Source organism: Harpia harpyja, chromosome Z (assembly GCF_026419915.1).
Source record: "Harpia harpyja isolate bHarHar1 chromosome Z, bHarHar1 primary haplotype, whole genome shotgun sequence".
Lineage (NCBI taxonomy): Eukaryota > Metazoa > Chordata > Aves > Accipitriformes > Accipitridae > Harpia > Harpia harpyja.
In genome coordinates, this window is record NC_068969.1 from 13316094 (window position 1) to 13330899 (window position 14806).

Sequence of the window (14806 nt, forward strand, 5' to 3'; positions counted from 1 at the left end):
TTCAGTATTTTAGCAGTCTTTGACCTATTTCTTGGCCTTCATAGTATCAAGGTACATCAATATTTGAGAGAGAGATAAGCTGCTGCTTCTTCCATGCTCAGCTACAGATCTGTAAGTCTTGAACGAGAATTCTAGTCATCTTACCCTAATGCAGTCAGAACTAGCCTACAATGAAGAACGCTAAAAAAACCCAACCTAACATCTTAACGTTTCAGGTCTTGAGAACCTCATGCTCTAGCTATGAATTCACCACCAAATTACCTAGTTTGACATTTTAAATAACTTCACACTGATCCATGAACCTTATTAGGTACTATCTTGCATTACTGGGAAAGAATTATAACCTTGATATCATAATCATTGCTGCACTTCTCCACTCTTACTCTATTGGGTAAGTCTTCTCTCAAGTTCTCAGTATCACTAACAAAACAGCTCCAGAGGGGTTAAAAGCAGTTGAAAAACAACTGCAGACAGGCTGGTGCTGTTCAACAAAATTAAGTCATGTCCAATGAATAGAGCTGATTAAGAATAAATGACAGACTGCTGGTAGCTTCTCTACACTGTCCCACACTAACACTGCTAGAATTTTAATGAGAAGTAAAACAAGAGTCTAAGCAGCATATAATATCCTTTTTTCCTTCCCTAGGAATAAGAAAGTAGGTTCTACCTATTTAGGTAACAACTTTGCTCAAAGAGATTCATTGACGTGTGATCAGATAAGTGCCTTAGATGAACAGGAGACATCACTGGAAGGTTTAACAAGGACATTCTCAGTAAGAACTGCATAGGATATAGATCTTGTTTCCAACACTGCCCTGCCAGATCCCCAGATCCAATGATCCTTAGAATAAACTGCAAGATAAACATCTCCCTCTAGACATACATCATTCCTGTCCGGGCGAGGGGAGAGGTCATTATCAAATCTGAAGCAAGGTCATATCTCTAGGAAAGTTACTGAACACCAGTTAGTTATGTCTTTGAAATGCAGGCAGGCTGTACTCCAGAGAAAACCAGAAAAAATTGAGTCAACTTTTAAACACATTCTGAAAATGCAATTTGATCTAACTTTAACCACTTTTCAGCAGTTAACTATATTTTATGTTAAACAATCACCTATAAGAGACAAGTTTTATAGGCAACCTTAAGTTGACTGCAGGAACAACCCCAGCCTAACAAGCAAGTTATCACAAATTATATATGAATTTGTGGCCTGCATCATGCAGAGGTTCCAGCCACTTGATAACAGTCCTACCCAGCCTTCAAAACGATGGCTTGTTTCACTACTGCATTAACTGCAAAATTACAAGGGTATCCAACAACTGAAGAGGAATGATTAAAACTGGAAAATGGAAGTATTACATAGTAATATTGTACAAGGCAGTATTTTAGGAGAAATGATAAAAGTCTGTAGGACAAATACAATTAAAACAACCTCTTTTTATTCTAAAAACTAAATTGATAAAATCCAGCTGGGATCATATCTGCCCGTAACTGTTCGGGCTAAGTAATCTGTATTAAAAACATATTCTATTACATCTAGAAGTGCTTCATGCTTTGTTAACAGTTCCTTTTAGCTAAACTCTAATAAATATTTAATCACACTCAGCACATCAGTTTTTATAGGACAGAGATCAACTAAGAGACATAGAATTAAATAAAGAACAATTATTTCATAACGAAAGCTTTCCCTCTCCCCACCAATTACTACTTTTGACTTGACATACAAAAGCACCTGATACACCATACATAAAATCATTACAAAATTACTCCATGCAAGCGATTTCTCAAAAACATTTGAAACTACTAGTCCCCCCGCAAGAACCAATAACTTAGTGATGGCAGATAGAGAATCAGGACATTATTTATACAGAAAATAAGAAACATTAGAACGAGACAGCTATATGCAGCTCTAAGTTTTGTATCTGGACAATAAAAATGCAACTTATCTGCTTATTTCACAAGCTTGCCACATATTGCCAGGGATCATTTTATCATCTTTATTATATACTAAAATAACTGCTGATTGATTTTAGATTTAAAATGGAAGCATGCAACTATAAGAGAAAAATCATGTAAACAAAGCAATGCTGGGAAACATAATAGAAACAAGGAGTTATATGTATAGATATGTATAGATAATGTAACTGCATTAGTTTACATAGCAAAAAAAGAAATTCCAGACAATTTATTTTTCCCCATTCATCTAGAATTTAAAACAAGTCTACTAATAGAGATGGAAAAGAAATCTCCATGTAAATTCAGTAATACTTTCAAGGGATATATAATGGTCAAGAAAGACAACTTGACCCTAAAATTACATCATCAAAATCAGCTGCAGAGTCCACACTAAATAGCTTCCCTTTCTTTACTTTCAGGGGTCCAAGGAAGTGACAGTATGCATTTACTGTTGATCTACCTTCTAATTCCTCATCTTTCACTGAAGTGAAAGCAATACTACATAGTTGTCATGAACTTAAAATCCAGAAGTCAGTCTGACTGCATTTTACTTCTCTTAATGTAGCAAAATACAAAGTCCATGGCAGAAAATGTACTCTAAAACTAAACCAGAAAACAGGAGGGACTGGACTCAGTGTCTCAACATATAGCCCTAATTCCTTGTCAAGCAAATCTTTATTACTATTTTAAGTTTTTAATGGTAAAAAAAACAAACACAAACCCCCCCAAAACCCCACAGGCTGGCACTCACAGCAGGAGCAGAAGCAAGGGGGGGGGGGCAGGGGTAGTAGGTAAGGAGAATGAAAGAGACTCGATTTTTTTTGTTTTAGTCCAAGTTACATCACTTCCACTTTTAAGGGATTATCCAGAATGCAAATGAAGTGATGACAGTTATGCTAGTTTCTAATTTGACAAGGATAGGAGGAAAAGAAACCGATAATTTCCACAAAGACAAGGATTAGAGCTATGACTTCCTTTTCTCAAAACACCTCAAACACATTACATGGTGTTTTTCAGTTTCTGAGGTAAGGCCATTACACATATTCCATATTTGTACCGGATCTAACACAACAGATTACCAAGCCACCCCAGAGTCAGAAAGAAGCAACTCCATCCTACACACACCTTCAAATATGTTAGATTACATGCTGCAAGTTCCCTCTGTCAGTATTAGGTTCAGGTCCCTAACTACTGTAGGACCAGGATTCTTGCATTTTGTTTTGTACACAGATGCTATAAATACTGTTACAGAGGATAAATCCAAAACCTGTACAGCATTCAGGCAACGTGGGAAAGAAAAGCACAGCAGAAAAAAATAGGAGGCAAACCGTTCTTAGAACAGAGCACCCCTTCACAAACGGCTTTTGCTTCTTCACAGATTAACGCATTGGATTTCCATTTGAACAACCAAAAGCTTGGAAGCATGTGGTTTGTTTTTTTTTTTTTTTTTAAGTTGGTGCCCAGTGTTTATCTGATTGCCTAAGATTTCATTTTCATGGTCCAATTGCCTAAGTGCCAAGGTTTATCACTGCTGCTTTTGTGCCCATTTACTCAGGTTAACTTGGCATTTGTCTTCCCACACCTGAAAGAGTCGCACTGAGAAGCTCTGTCACACTTGTATCTTTTAAAAGCAAAGAGATGCTGAGAGTACCTGCTATCCATGCCCTCAGAACTGAGTAGTTGTCAGCCACTTAATATCCTACAATTTTTTTTTGAGGATCCAACAGCTGTACTGAAATATAAACAGCTCAAACACACTGTAAAATTTAACAGAAATTCCCCTCAAACATTCAGAAGCATCATCACTAACACTGAAATAACTTATGCAAACAAGATACCAAAACATTATATGGAAGCAATGCTGCTGAGCACTTAAGATTGCTGCCCACAGAGACAGGTAAGTGTTTAAATATTACTAGATTTACCGGGCTGCACTATTGCCACTACAACTTCTTATGCTTTGGTTAAGTTAACCAACACATAAGGAGAGCGGGGAAAAAAAAAAACCCAAAAACAAACCACCAAAAAAACGACCAACCCTGCAATGAACAGTTACTGAAGCCACAGGTACAATTTGTTTTGTAATACAGTTCTCACAGCCTACATTTTGCTAGGAAAGAAAAACAATGCGGCATTCCATTATCCACAGGTATTAAACTATAGTGAATTACTATGAAATTATTTGCACCTCTAAAGTAATTCTCAAATATTTTAATAGCTGTTCAGGTCCTCTGTAGTGCTGGTTCATGACTCAGTCTACTATAGCTACTGAAAATGCTTTACATTTTTTATGCCTTCTTGCCTGGGGCTGGGGAGAAATGAATGGGACAAGAATAAAAATCTGATAAGCTGGAGCAACTGATCTTCACAACCTACAAAGTGATTCAAAGTCTGCTTACAACACAGAAGAGTTATTTCAAATGCAAGCAGTGTTAACAAAAAACACACCACAAAGACACAGGAGCTTTCAAAGAAGGTAAAAAGTATTTGCTTTTTAATATGCACTTAAGTCACAGTATCTGTTTGGAGATCATTACACCAGGTAATGTTTTCATTGTATTCTCAAAGTATTTTACAAGAGCAGCAGGAGCAGGTACTAACTAAAGGAACCCAAACCCCGTGGTTTCAGAGCAAAAATAAAGCCAGTGACCAACATTCTTTCCATTCATCTTTATCAATGGTTGTACAACACATCATTTTTAAAAATGCAAAAGCCATCACAATAAGTAAATGAAATCAAAGGAGATATGCATTTCAACATTTTTCTGGCAGTCTTTACCTGATGCCAGTAGTAAAATGCAACCATAATCCAGTAAGACCATTTGAAATTATTTTACAAATTCTAGATTTAGGCCATTTTCAGTGTCCTGTATCATTCTGGCAAAAAAATCTTTAAGGAAAAACAATCATTAAATGCAATTTCTATTAAGAGAACAGAATACATTGAAAAAGAGCAGCTATTGATCAGAACACACTGAAATGAAGACAGACCTGGTGTGCTAATGGAATTTTAGTTGAAAGCTATATATTTAAACATGTTATTCAAGTCAAAACTCAAGGAGAACTTGAGGGTAAAAAACAGCTGTTAAAGTATTAACTGTGTCTGATAGCACGTTACACAGTACACACACATACTCGCTCTTTTTGCGGTATTTATTTGCAAGGCTGTAGCACTGAGATTTCTCCTTTGGCAATAAATTATTTACTATGATACAGTGTATAGAACAATGGTGAAACATTTCTTGACAACTTGAGAGACAGATATACTGCAAAAGTCCATGTCTCTGAAAATGAGAAATGGAGACAACAGCCTCCTTACATCTTCATTAGCTAGATCCCTTCTCCTCTTTGGCAGCAGAAGCCTCCATAGGAGTAGCTTCCAAATCTTTGCTTGACTTCTCTTTTTCTTCATTTTCATCCTCTTGAGGGTAAAGATCAGGGTATTTTTGCATGCATTCCTGCATGGCACGGAATTGGTCCACACAGTCTGACCCCTTTATTTCTTCTGTGCTATAGTGGAAACAAGAAAAGGCTGACTTGAACTGTTCCCCACAGGGACCACTAGCCATTCCACCCAGACACGGGCAATTCCAATTGATATCTCCACTGGGCAATATCAATCCTGAACAAACAAGAGAGAAGAAAAGTTAAGCGCTCCTTCCAAAAATTGATTTCATTCAGTGAAAGCTGCTAGGCTGCAGGTGTAAGTTGAAGTATTAACAATGCCATGTTAGTTCTGTAGCTTCAAGGGTGCTAAACACCTTTCACTTTCGGGCCAGTCTGTTTCTATCTCTGATCTGTATGATCCTTTACTGGGCACAAGCAAGGTTAGTTCTATACCCATACCTGAAATAAGTCGTTCTCCCTGGACTACAGACCACTGAGAATATTCTAAGGAAACTGCAAAACAGATCTAAGTCAAGTCAATCCACTTGCTAAACTCTGTCAGGGGAACAGGCAAGCCTTAAAATCATGTCATATAAGTAATAAGAATTTAATTGCAGTATTAAGACTAGAATTCTTTTAAATCAAGTTGGATGGATGCATTTTTCTTCTTTGTTTAAATGAACTCTGGAATACTAATCCACAACTTTCCCCTTAAAATTTGAACTGGAAAACCAGAATTACAAAAAAGAAAATCAGTTTAATTATAAGACACAGATTAAGTCACATGCCACAGAACACAAGGAATAGTGAGAGCATGCCAGCCTGTCTGGTTCCTAGAAATCAAATTGCGCTTTAGATCACAACTGAAAGTGAGCTGGGTCTCATTTTAGACTCTAAACTGAACAGCTGTAAATTTCTGCTCTGGAACATTTAAAGTCATCACAGAAATAATTCAGTGATCGAATAGCAAGGTGAAGATTTAAATGGGCATGTATTCTTTGAGACATCAACTGATTTGCACAATGAAGTTCAAGCATCAAGCCAGAGAACTCATTTCCTCTGTAAGTTTTAGAAAACCTTTTAAACAGTCAGGTGTAGAAATGTAATAGAATGGACTTGGTTGTGTGGGCTCCTAGAGCCTCTAATATATTGCTTTAAAGCAATACAACTCCATTCCCTTTCTCTGCTTTGCACAAACATACATGTAGTTATGTTCATCTACGAAGAACAAGAGAAATACTGTGCTGTGACCCAAGCTGCTTTCTTCTCCACTTTAACAGTTTGCTCTCCTCCTCTCTAGTAGACTTGCCTAACTTAATCTCCAGGTTGAGTTTCTGCAGAAGCTAACAACATGTGCATAAACCTGAAGTTTAAGTACTTCCCATTCAGAGGCAGGTATGAAAATACCATTGTCAGAGAATAAAGTTGCATTGATTCTGATCCGAACGTGAAATTATATTTAGGGCCTGATGTAACTTGACGTTACCTAAAATACTCCCACAGAATTCAAGCCTACTTATTTTCTTTGTCCTGTGGTATCATGAAGTTCCAGACATACGTCTCACTCCCACTAGCAACCTCTTGGACACTAGGCCGCAATATCATGAATCTTGTGTACTAGTACAGCAAAAGCAGCTCAATCATATTTATTGCTATATTAAAAGGAATGAATGGAAAATTTTACTCTGATTTGCAATTCATCAATGATGTGCTCTAACTCAGTCAATGCAGTTTGGCAGAAAATTACACTGAGTCAGTCAAATCCCTGTGTTCATCAGTCTTTTCATTACAGAAAGTAACAGCCTCCTTAGCGTGATTTAGTCCACTCCACTAATACTGTCATTTTTCATAGATCATGCTTTATTCAGCAAGATAGTTTTGTAAAATATCTGTAATAATCACTGTACTGAGAAGTTATACCTAGTACAGCACATCATGGCATCTCTAGCTGCCTGGAAGAAAAGCAGAACTTCTGAGACAAGGAAATGGATGGCTGGTGCCAGATTCCTTATTGTCCAGGATGACAAAGCAGAAAGATGTTGATCGTACAGTGTAGAAGAAATAAGGCTTGCTTTATAAACTAGATTTTGAAGTCCTATGTTCCTCCTCACTAACATCAACCATTGATTTTAAACAGTCATTTTTCTAACACTTCAAAAAGAAAAAATACATGAAGAGTTTTGAAATGTTCCTGAAGATACCACAGCAATAAAATTACTTGTAAAATAATTCTTTTAAAATAAATTGTTCCTTTTAGAACCAAAACTGCCTTGTAAGCATGGAAATTTTAACAACAATATAAGAGTTATCCCATAGACAATACATTCTTGTATATCACATGAGCATTGATTTGCAACTATTTGATCACTGAAATAGCATCAGTTTCAGATGTTATATGCACAGAAACCATGTTTTAAAGAACTAAAACAAAAATACAGATAAGGCAAGCATTTCCTTACTGATAATTACAGCAGAATGCACACTTCAATGACTAAGTGTATCAGCTAGCTCAGAGCACAATTAAAATGGAAACACATTTCATCCCTCACTCTCCCTGAATCACAAGTCTGCAATAGACAGGATTACCAATTTTAATTAAAATTGAATTAAAGCTTCTTGCAAATGCAGCCTGAACCTCACTGATCCAGTGGGTCATAATCTACTTGAGCCTGTGCTTGGGGAAGAAAAAACAACCCTGTTTTCATCATAGCAGATCAAGGCTTGCGTTAGCAATTAACTGCTAACATCACACAACCTAATCTCTCTTAGCTCATGGGATCTGTTAGTATCATGGATGAAGGCAGGCCCATCTGCATTTATGTCAACACTTGTGTTTGTACTTGCTGTAATGAAGCCCCACTGTTCTGAGAAAAGTTTCTTCCCTGATATATGACAAACATTCCAATAACAAGTTTATCTGCCAATGATTCACAATGTAAGATGACAGACACATAGGAAGCAGGATTGAGAGGGACATCATCAGTCATAAAAAGTCCAGTACATCTGATCATTCATCAAGTTCTTTCTTAAAAGAATTAGGGTTTTTGCTTCATCAGTGCTCTGTGGAAACCATTTCAAAACTGTCGCTAAAGTAAGATGACAGGAACAGTCTGGAAAAAGAGAAGGGAGAGGACAGCAGCAACCTGTGTTTGAGGTGCAATTCCATAAGCGCTTTTAGCCAACTCTCCTAATCACAGCTGTAATGCTAATAAAAATTACTTTTCATGCATAAAACTCACCAGTGCCTTCTTCATATAAGCCTAATAAAATAAGAAATTATTCTGATGGGAGCAAAGATCTCAATGAAAACTAGAGATCTTTCACATTTAAATGCTTCCATCTGCAACACGTAAGACCAGAAATAAGCTTTAGAGTGAGAATACTATTTCAAAACTGCTGCAAATGAATTCTTAATTTGCTTCCATCAGCCACAGCTGTTAAAAGGCACGTACAGTGAGCTTCGAGATATGCTGCAATATGAAATGCTAGCTTGAACTTACCCTGGTTTTTCTGCCTTCCCGTTTCACACAGCTTCATTTCTTTCAATGTTTTTGGCTTAAAGTGAGCCATTAACATTTTGCCTACTAAAATCTCATAACTGATAGAAATAAAAAGATACTATACAACTTTATTTTCACCCAAAGGAAACAGAGCACAAGTTTTCCTGAGTGATCTACTGACTAGACTACTCAAAGACTAATGTCCGTTAATGCCTGAAGCAAAATAAGAACTATCCAAAAATACCAAACTACTTGTTTATCTTAAGTATGAAAAAGGCCCCTACAAAAAAACAAAACCTCAAATAAAAGTTTCAGCTGTATTAGAAAACAATACAGATTATGGTATATCTATATAATAAATCTATTCTTTCCCAGATATGACTGTTCTGTGTATAGCACAGCAGAAAAGATGAAAAGAGTCATTATAGTTAATTACGCCACAGAAGTTGAACACTGGAAACCAAGTCTTCTATTCAAAGTAGAAGCTAAATTAGAAAAGCCTGCCTGTTACCTTATGTACAGCAAAGACCTTTCTAATTTTCTTTTAAATAAAAACCACATGAGCCAGAGCTTCTGCACTTCAACATATTTCAAAACATTTTGTCCATATGTCCTTCCTGCCCACAAATTTCACTCCCATTAGATGCAGCTACATTCTGTGATATGTCAATTGTTTCTGGTTTGATCTGATGCGCTGTAGCCTGAGATCATTCAAGTGAGAAGTTTTCAGAGAACCCTTAAAACATGGCAGTAACTTACCACACGCTCAGAAAAAAACCCAAACAAACCACAAAAAACCAAAACCCAACCCAAACTTATTAACTGTATTTAAACAAAGTTAGTGTCTCTCATTTTGAATCACAGAGACATGTATTTTCACTGTAAGGTGTCCCTGACATAACAAGCTTCTGGCTTTCTCTGTTTTCTTCCCTGCTCCATAGTTTAGGGAGCAAGTGATCTAACATGCTGTAAATACAGGATTGCTAGGGAAAAAAAAACCACCACCTCTCCTCACCATGGCCTTTCCATATCTAGCAAGATACACTTAAGAGGAATCAATGAATATGGCTTTTAAACAAGGAGGAAGTGGCTCTTAATTTTGGCTAGTTTATTACCCAAATATATGGCACTAGAATATATATTTGTGGTGCATGTACAACCAGAAAAAGAGTAATTTGTGTGGAGGAGTGGGGCATGAGACAATAGGACGAGAATCCCCTCTTTAGAGGTACCAAGAGAATTGTTTTCTATGTTCACATTCCAATACTTTGTAGTATGTCTGTCTATTATGCTAGATCTGAGATGGGCACCCTTCACTTTCCTCTTAAAAGCCGGTGTCAAAAATAGATGCTTCGTTATAGAACCAACATGCATCCACATGCTGTTGCTAGATAGACACCTTTTACTAACAGAATATTTAATTATCACCAAAGACCATGAATGATTATAAGGGGGAAGATAGGTGAACTTTAAACAACCACATGTAACAGCAATACAGACTGCATACATGAATTTACTTAGCTAAACAGCAAGCCACTTTGTTTAGCTTTACACCACACAAGGTGGCCTAACAGTTCAGTGAATGATAAAATCTCCAAGGGTTTGTATGTTCTCCAGATGTGATATCTAGAAAAAGTATCTTTCTTTGCTTTATTTTGCAAGCAGTTTCCAGTTTTTCAGAGGAAACAGAAAGCCACAGGACACAGAAAAGGAATGGGGAACTTAATTCCACTATCTGATCATTAGAGGCTGTTAACTCTTCACTTAACAGACTAATAATGGATTTTAAATTTGCTTGAGACAGGAGTTAAAAAACTCTAATTTTGTTTCACTTCCACGTAGCATACTGAGCAAATAGTCTTAAAAATGAGCTCTCCACAGACACTGTTTTCCACCTAAGGATGAACTACCTTACTTGAATCATTTGTAGGTTCCATCTTCCATCCTGGTCAAGACAGTAACAGATATTAGTGCCACGTAGATTTTACTGCCTGTAGGAGTCTGTATTTGAAATCTTTAGGGGCTGAAGCACCATTCCCATTGTGAAGATGATGACAAATCCCAAAGCACAGACTGTTTCCACTAAACAGGCAGTTTGGGTATTGGGTCTTAGCCAGTGAAACAACCTATCTGAAAATACGAGGTAGAAGAATTCCTGACAGATACTAAACTGCAGCTTTTAAACATCTTTCTGAAATTGGAATTCTCTCATTGTTCTTGTTTGGGCCATTATAAAACTGAATGGACTCATCACTGCTGACAAGCAAAACTTTTAGATATAGCTACTGACTACATACAGTTGTAATGAAGCCAAGATAGGCAGCTAAATGCAAAATCATTTCAACACAAATCTGTGTATGAAAAGTTATTTTAATGACATAGGAAGATACGGTTCAAATTAAACTACATACATCAGCTAACAAAGCAACCCTGTGTGCTCCAGTGTCTAAACTGTGCTTAAATACTGCCCTCTAAAGGTCACAGTTGCATAACTTCCTAACAAAATTTCAAAAAGGGTAAAAGATTTACTTCAATCTCAGCTGAGTTGAAAGCAATGAGATCGCTTCACACAAAGTGAAGAGGCTGAAAGACCTGTAAGCATAAAGGCAATTAGTAAAAAAATTAACCCGAATTCACAGATGTTCATGACAACCACGAACCATGTTCATGGGCAAAATTTATTTAATCATCATGATAGGAAGATATTTCATCTACTCATTAGAAACAACCCAAAATATCCTCTGTGCAATCAGAATATTACAAGTCTTGGTCTCAGAAATATTCTGTTCTCTTAAATCTCCATTTGCAGGTTAGATCTACTTCATGTAAGAACTGTCATCTTCACTGAAAACTAACTTACATCTTTTCAAGGGAAGATGGTTACAGTTGAAAACTGAGTAATTTGAACTTACATGTAATGTGCCATTGAAAGATACTACTACTAGTTATTGATTATATTGCCACTAGTATAGTACAGGATTAGTCAGGTATAATTTATATTAAATCGGATATTCAGAGATCACCATGTTAGGCAATTTCAGCTGCATACAGGCAGGTGAGCAACTCACATCCATAACAGGCACATGTAACTCACTTCAGCTTCTCTGAAAATTGCACTTTGTCATTTAAAACAGTGAAAAAACAACCATAGTTTTCACTGGGTAAGCTCTAACTTTGTTAATAAAAGAAAGGAAGGAAAAGCTTTTTCTGGTTATCTCTGGCTACTAACCAAAACTATAAGCCATCAACTGATATATTTGAACAGGGCATTTTGAAAGATCATTAAAAGTGTAGAAAAAAACCCCACTGTAATGAAAGCATGTCATTTGTGATGACCTAATTTGGAAGTTAAAACTGCTAAGAGTTTGGGTGTTTATCTACTTAATAACCAGCTGCTGTCAGTCTTCAAAAGTAAATGAATAATTTGTTTCTACTTCATACGAGGTTTGTTTTCTGTTGTTCTTGCTTTTTAATTTTGTTAGAATATGATACATGTGATGTATCACTCCTTACTTCTGTTCTGCTTACTACTGACCTTGTTCTTCATAAGGGTCATCTGGGTCATCTGCAACCAGCTCAGCACTGCTTGGTGTTTCATGGTCCTCCTTGGTCGCAAATATAATTCTGTCTTTTCCTACCATATAGGAAACAACAAGCAAAAGTTCAGAGAAAGCTGAGACAGGAGGGGTCATTTACAAAGCTGCTGAACACCACAAGGTAATGAGATATTCAATACAATGCATTAATGTTAATAGTGAATGAATTCTGTTGTACTTATCAATCACCTTCAATTAGAACAGTTGTTGGTTCAGAGGAACACATATATAACTGAAATTCTATTCTTCTAAAGTTCCAATCTTCACAGCAACATACTGTAATGGCTGCAGATCACAGTACAGTTCATTGAACTGTGAAGTTAAAAGGCTGTTTCAAAACAAGCTCAAACTACTCCGTTATCAGGACTAACCCAGATGAAGGGGTTCAACAAAAAAGGAAGAGCGAAAGAAAAACCATACTAAATTACAGTAAAGTGTTCAATAGGATACTTATTAATGAACAGTACTCTTCATTAAAGACTAGTGTAATATTTTACAATAATTATCTGAATTAAATACTGAAAAGCACCTTAGCGGTGTAGAACCAACTATACTGAAAGGTGCTGCGAACATTACCAAGCATAGAAAGACAACACAGTGTACTTCCTGCTCTTGTACCACTCTTGATTTAACAAAGAAGTTCTGTAGCGGGATGGGGGGCAGGCTTGACTAGAAAGCCAAGTAGAGCTTTCTAACAACTCTGTAATCTGAGGCAGACACAAGCAGGAAAGAACAGCCAGCTGAAACTCTTCTGAACACACAACTGAGTATTCATTGAGTGGGAAAAAAAAAAAAGTGGTAAGTTCCCCAAGAACTTCCTTTCATTCTCCGAATTCATAAAGGCCACTACAGTGACTTGGCATATTAGAAATTAGTATGTTCTTGCCCCTCAACATGACCTCAACCAGCAGATGTTCAGTAACTTCCTTTATTTTGCTCAGTAACCAATAAGCATTTAAACATGTCTAAAAAAACAGATAAATCTAAATTCTTTTCAAAAGGGAAACAGTTTTCTGTCAACTCTGCATTGTACTCCAGCAAACTTTACAAAGTAGAAAGTCCAGCCATTTCTCATATAAAAGGAACTAGAAACATATGAAGTCTAACCCATCACTGTAATTTTGTAGGATGCCATAAGACAACTTACAGATCTTGCAAAGATCCAAGATGCTTGTTAAAACAAATAAATTAAAAACATAAAGCAAAGAGGTCCATGGGTTATGACTACCTCACCACAGTTTATAACCAGCATTCAGCGTGCCAAAGTTTGTGACTTCAAAATGGCATTTAGAACAAAAGAATGGCTTTTTTCCAGTTTGAAACCTTACATTTAGTCACTTTACATTACTTAAAGGGCAGGGGGGAATATATCCCCCGGATATCAAGTGGTCAAGCCTCCTAAATACCACAAGCCGTACAACATAATACCTTGGACGGATACAGAAACATAAAGCTCGTGCTCTACCCACCCTGTCCATCTACCATGTTTTCCTTAAAGAGGTAAAAAAAAAAAAACAAACAAAAAAACCCCAAAAAACTCTGGCCACTTAAGCTAAGGCTGGTATAAATTTAACCCCTTCGGGAGGGTACCATTCCGCGCCGCGACAGGGAGCACGCCCACACGCCTCAGCCGCTCCACAGCAAAGCCTGGCGAGCTAAAATAAGAGCCCCGAGGTGCACACACGCAGAGCTCCGGCCGCTTCGCGGGGATGTTTCAACAACCAGCTGCAGGGCGGCACTTTCTCACCACGCCCGCAGCTACCTGCTGCCCGGACGCGCGTCCCGCACACCGCCTCGCCCCGGGGCGCCGCCGCAGCCAGGCGGCTGTGGGGACCCGCCCGTCCGCAGCCGGGCGCGGAGGGCCTCCGCGCCCTCTCCCGCCTCACGGCCAACCGCTCCGCCGCGGCTTCCCGCCTATCGTGAGGAGAAAGGTCGGAGGAGGGAGGCGAGGCAGTCCTCCCCGCCGCCACACACGGCCCGCGGGCGGCTTTGGCGCCTCTTCTCCCCTCAGGCAGCACCCTCCCTTCACGGGCTGAGGTGAGCGGGCAGCCGCCCCGCGTCGCTCCCACCCCCGCCCCCGGCCGCCTCAGGGCGAGCCCGCCCGGCCTGTCCCGGCGGCGTGACATTGGGGAGGACACCCGGGCGCACCTTCTTGCCTGCAGTAGGACATGGCGGAGCCGTCCGGTGCCTTCCCCCGCAGCGCGCGCGCAGACTTAGCCCCGCCGGCGGCCCGCCGCCCCCTCCGCTCCTCTGCCACCGCCACAGCAACGGGCAGCGGCGCGCCGCTCCACGCTATGACCTCCCGCCTCCGGAAGCACCTTCCCTGCCCGCCCGGCGGCCGCTGACGCACCTCCTGCCGACCGCGGC

At 38.7% G+C, this 14806-nt stretch overlaps 1 protein-coding gene across 1 annotated transcript; it reads right to left on the minus strand.

Moving 5' to 3' along the window:
* Positions 1-4421: 4421 nt before the first annotated feature.
* Positions 4422-14760, minus strand: CHCHD4 (coiled-coil-helix-coiled-coil-helix domain containing 4). The gene is made up of 3 exons (XM_052776424.1): positions 14588-14760; positions 12379-12477; positions 4422-5578 (listed from the first exon to the last, which is right to left on the minus strand). The coding sequence occupies exons 1-3, from the start codon at positions 14607-14609 to the stop codon at positions 5283-5285; spliced, it is 417 nt and encodes a 138-aa protein (XP_052632384.1). The 5' UTR covers positions 14610-14760; the 3' UTR covers positions 4422-5282.
* Between the last annotated feature and the right edge of the window lie 46 nt (positions 14761-14806).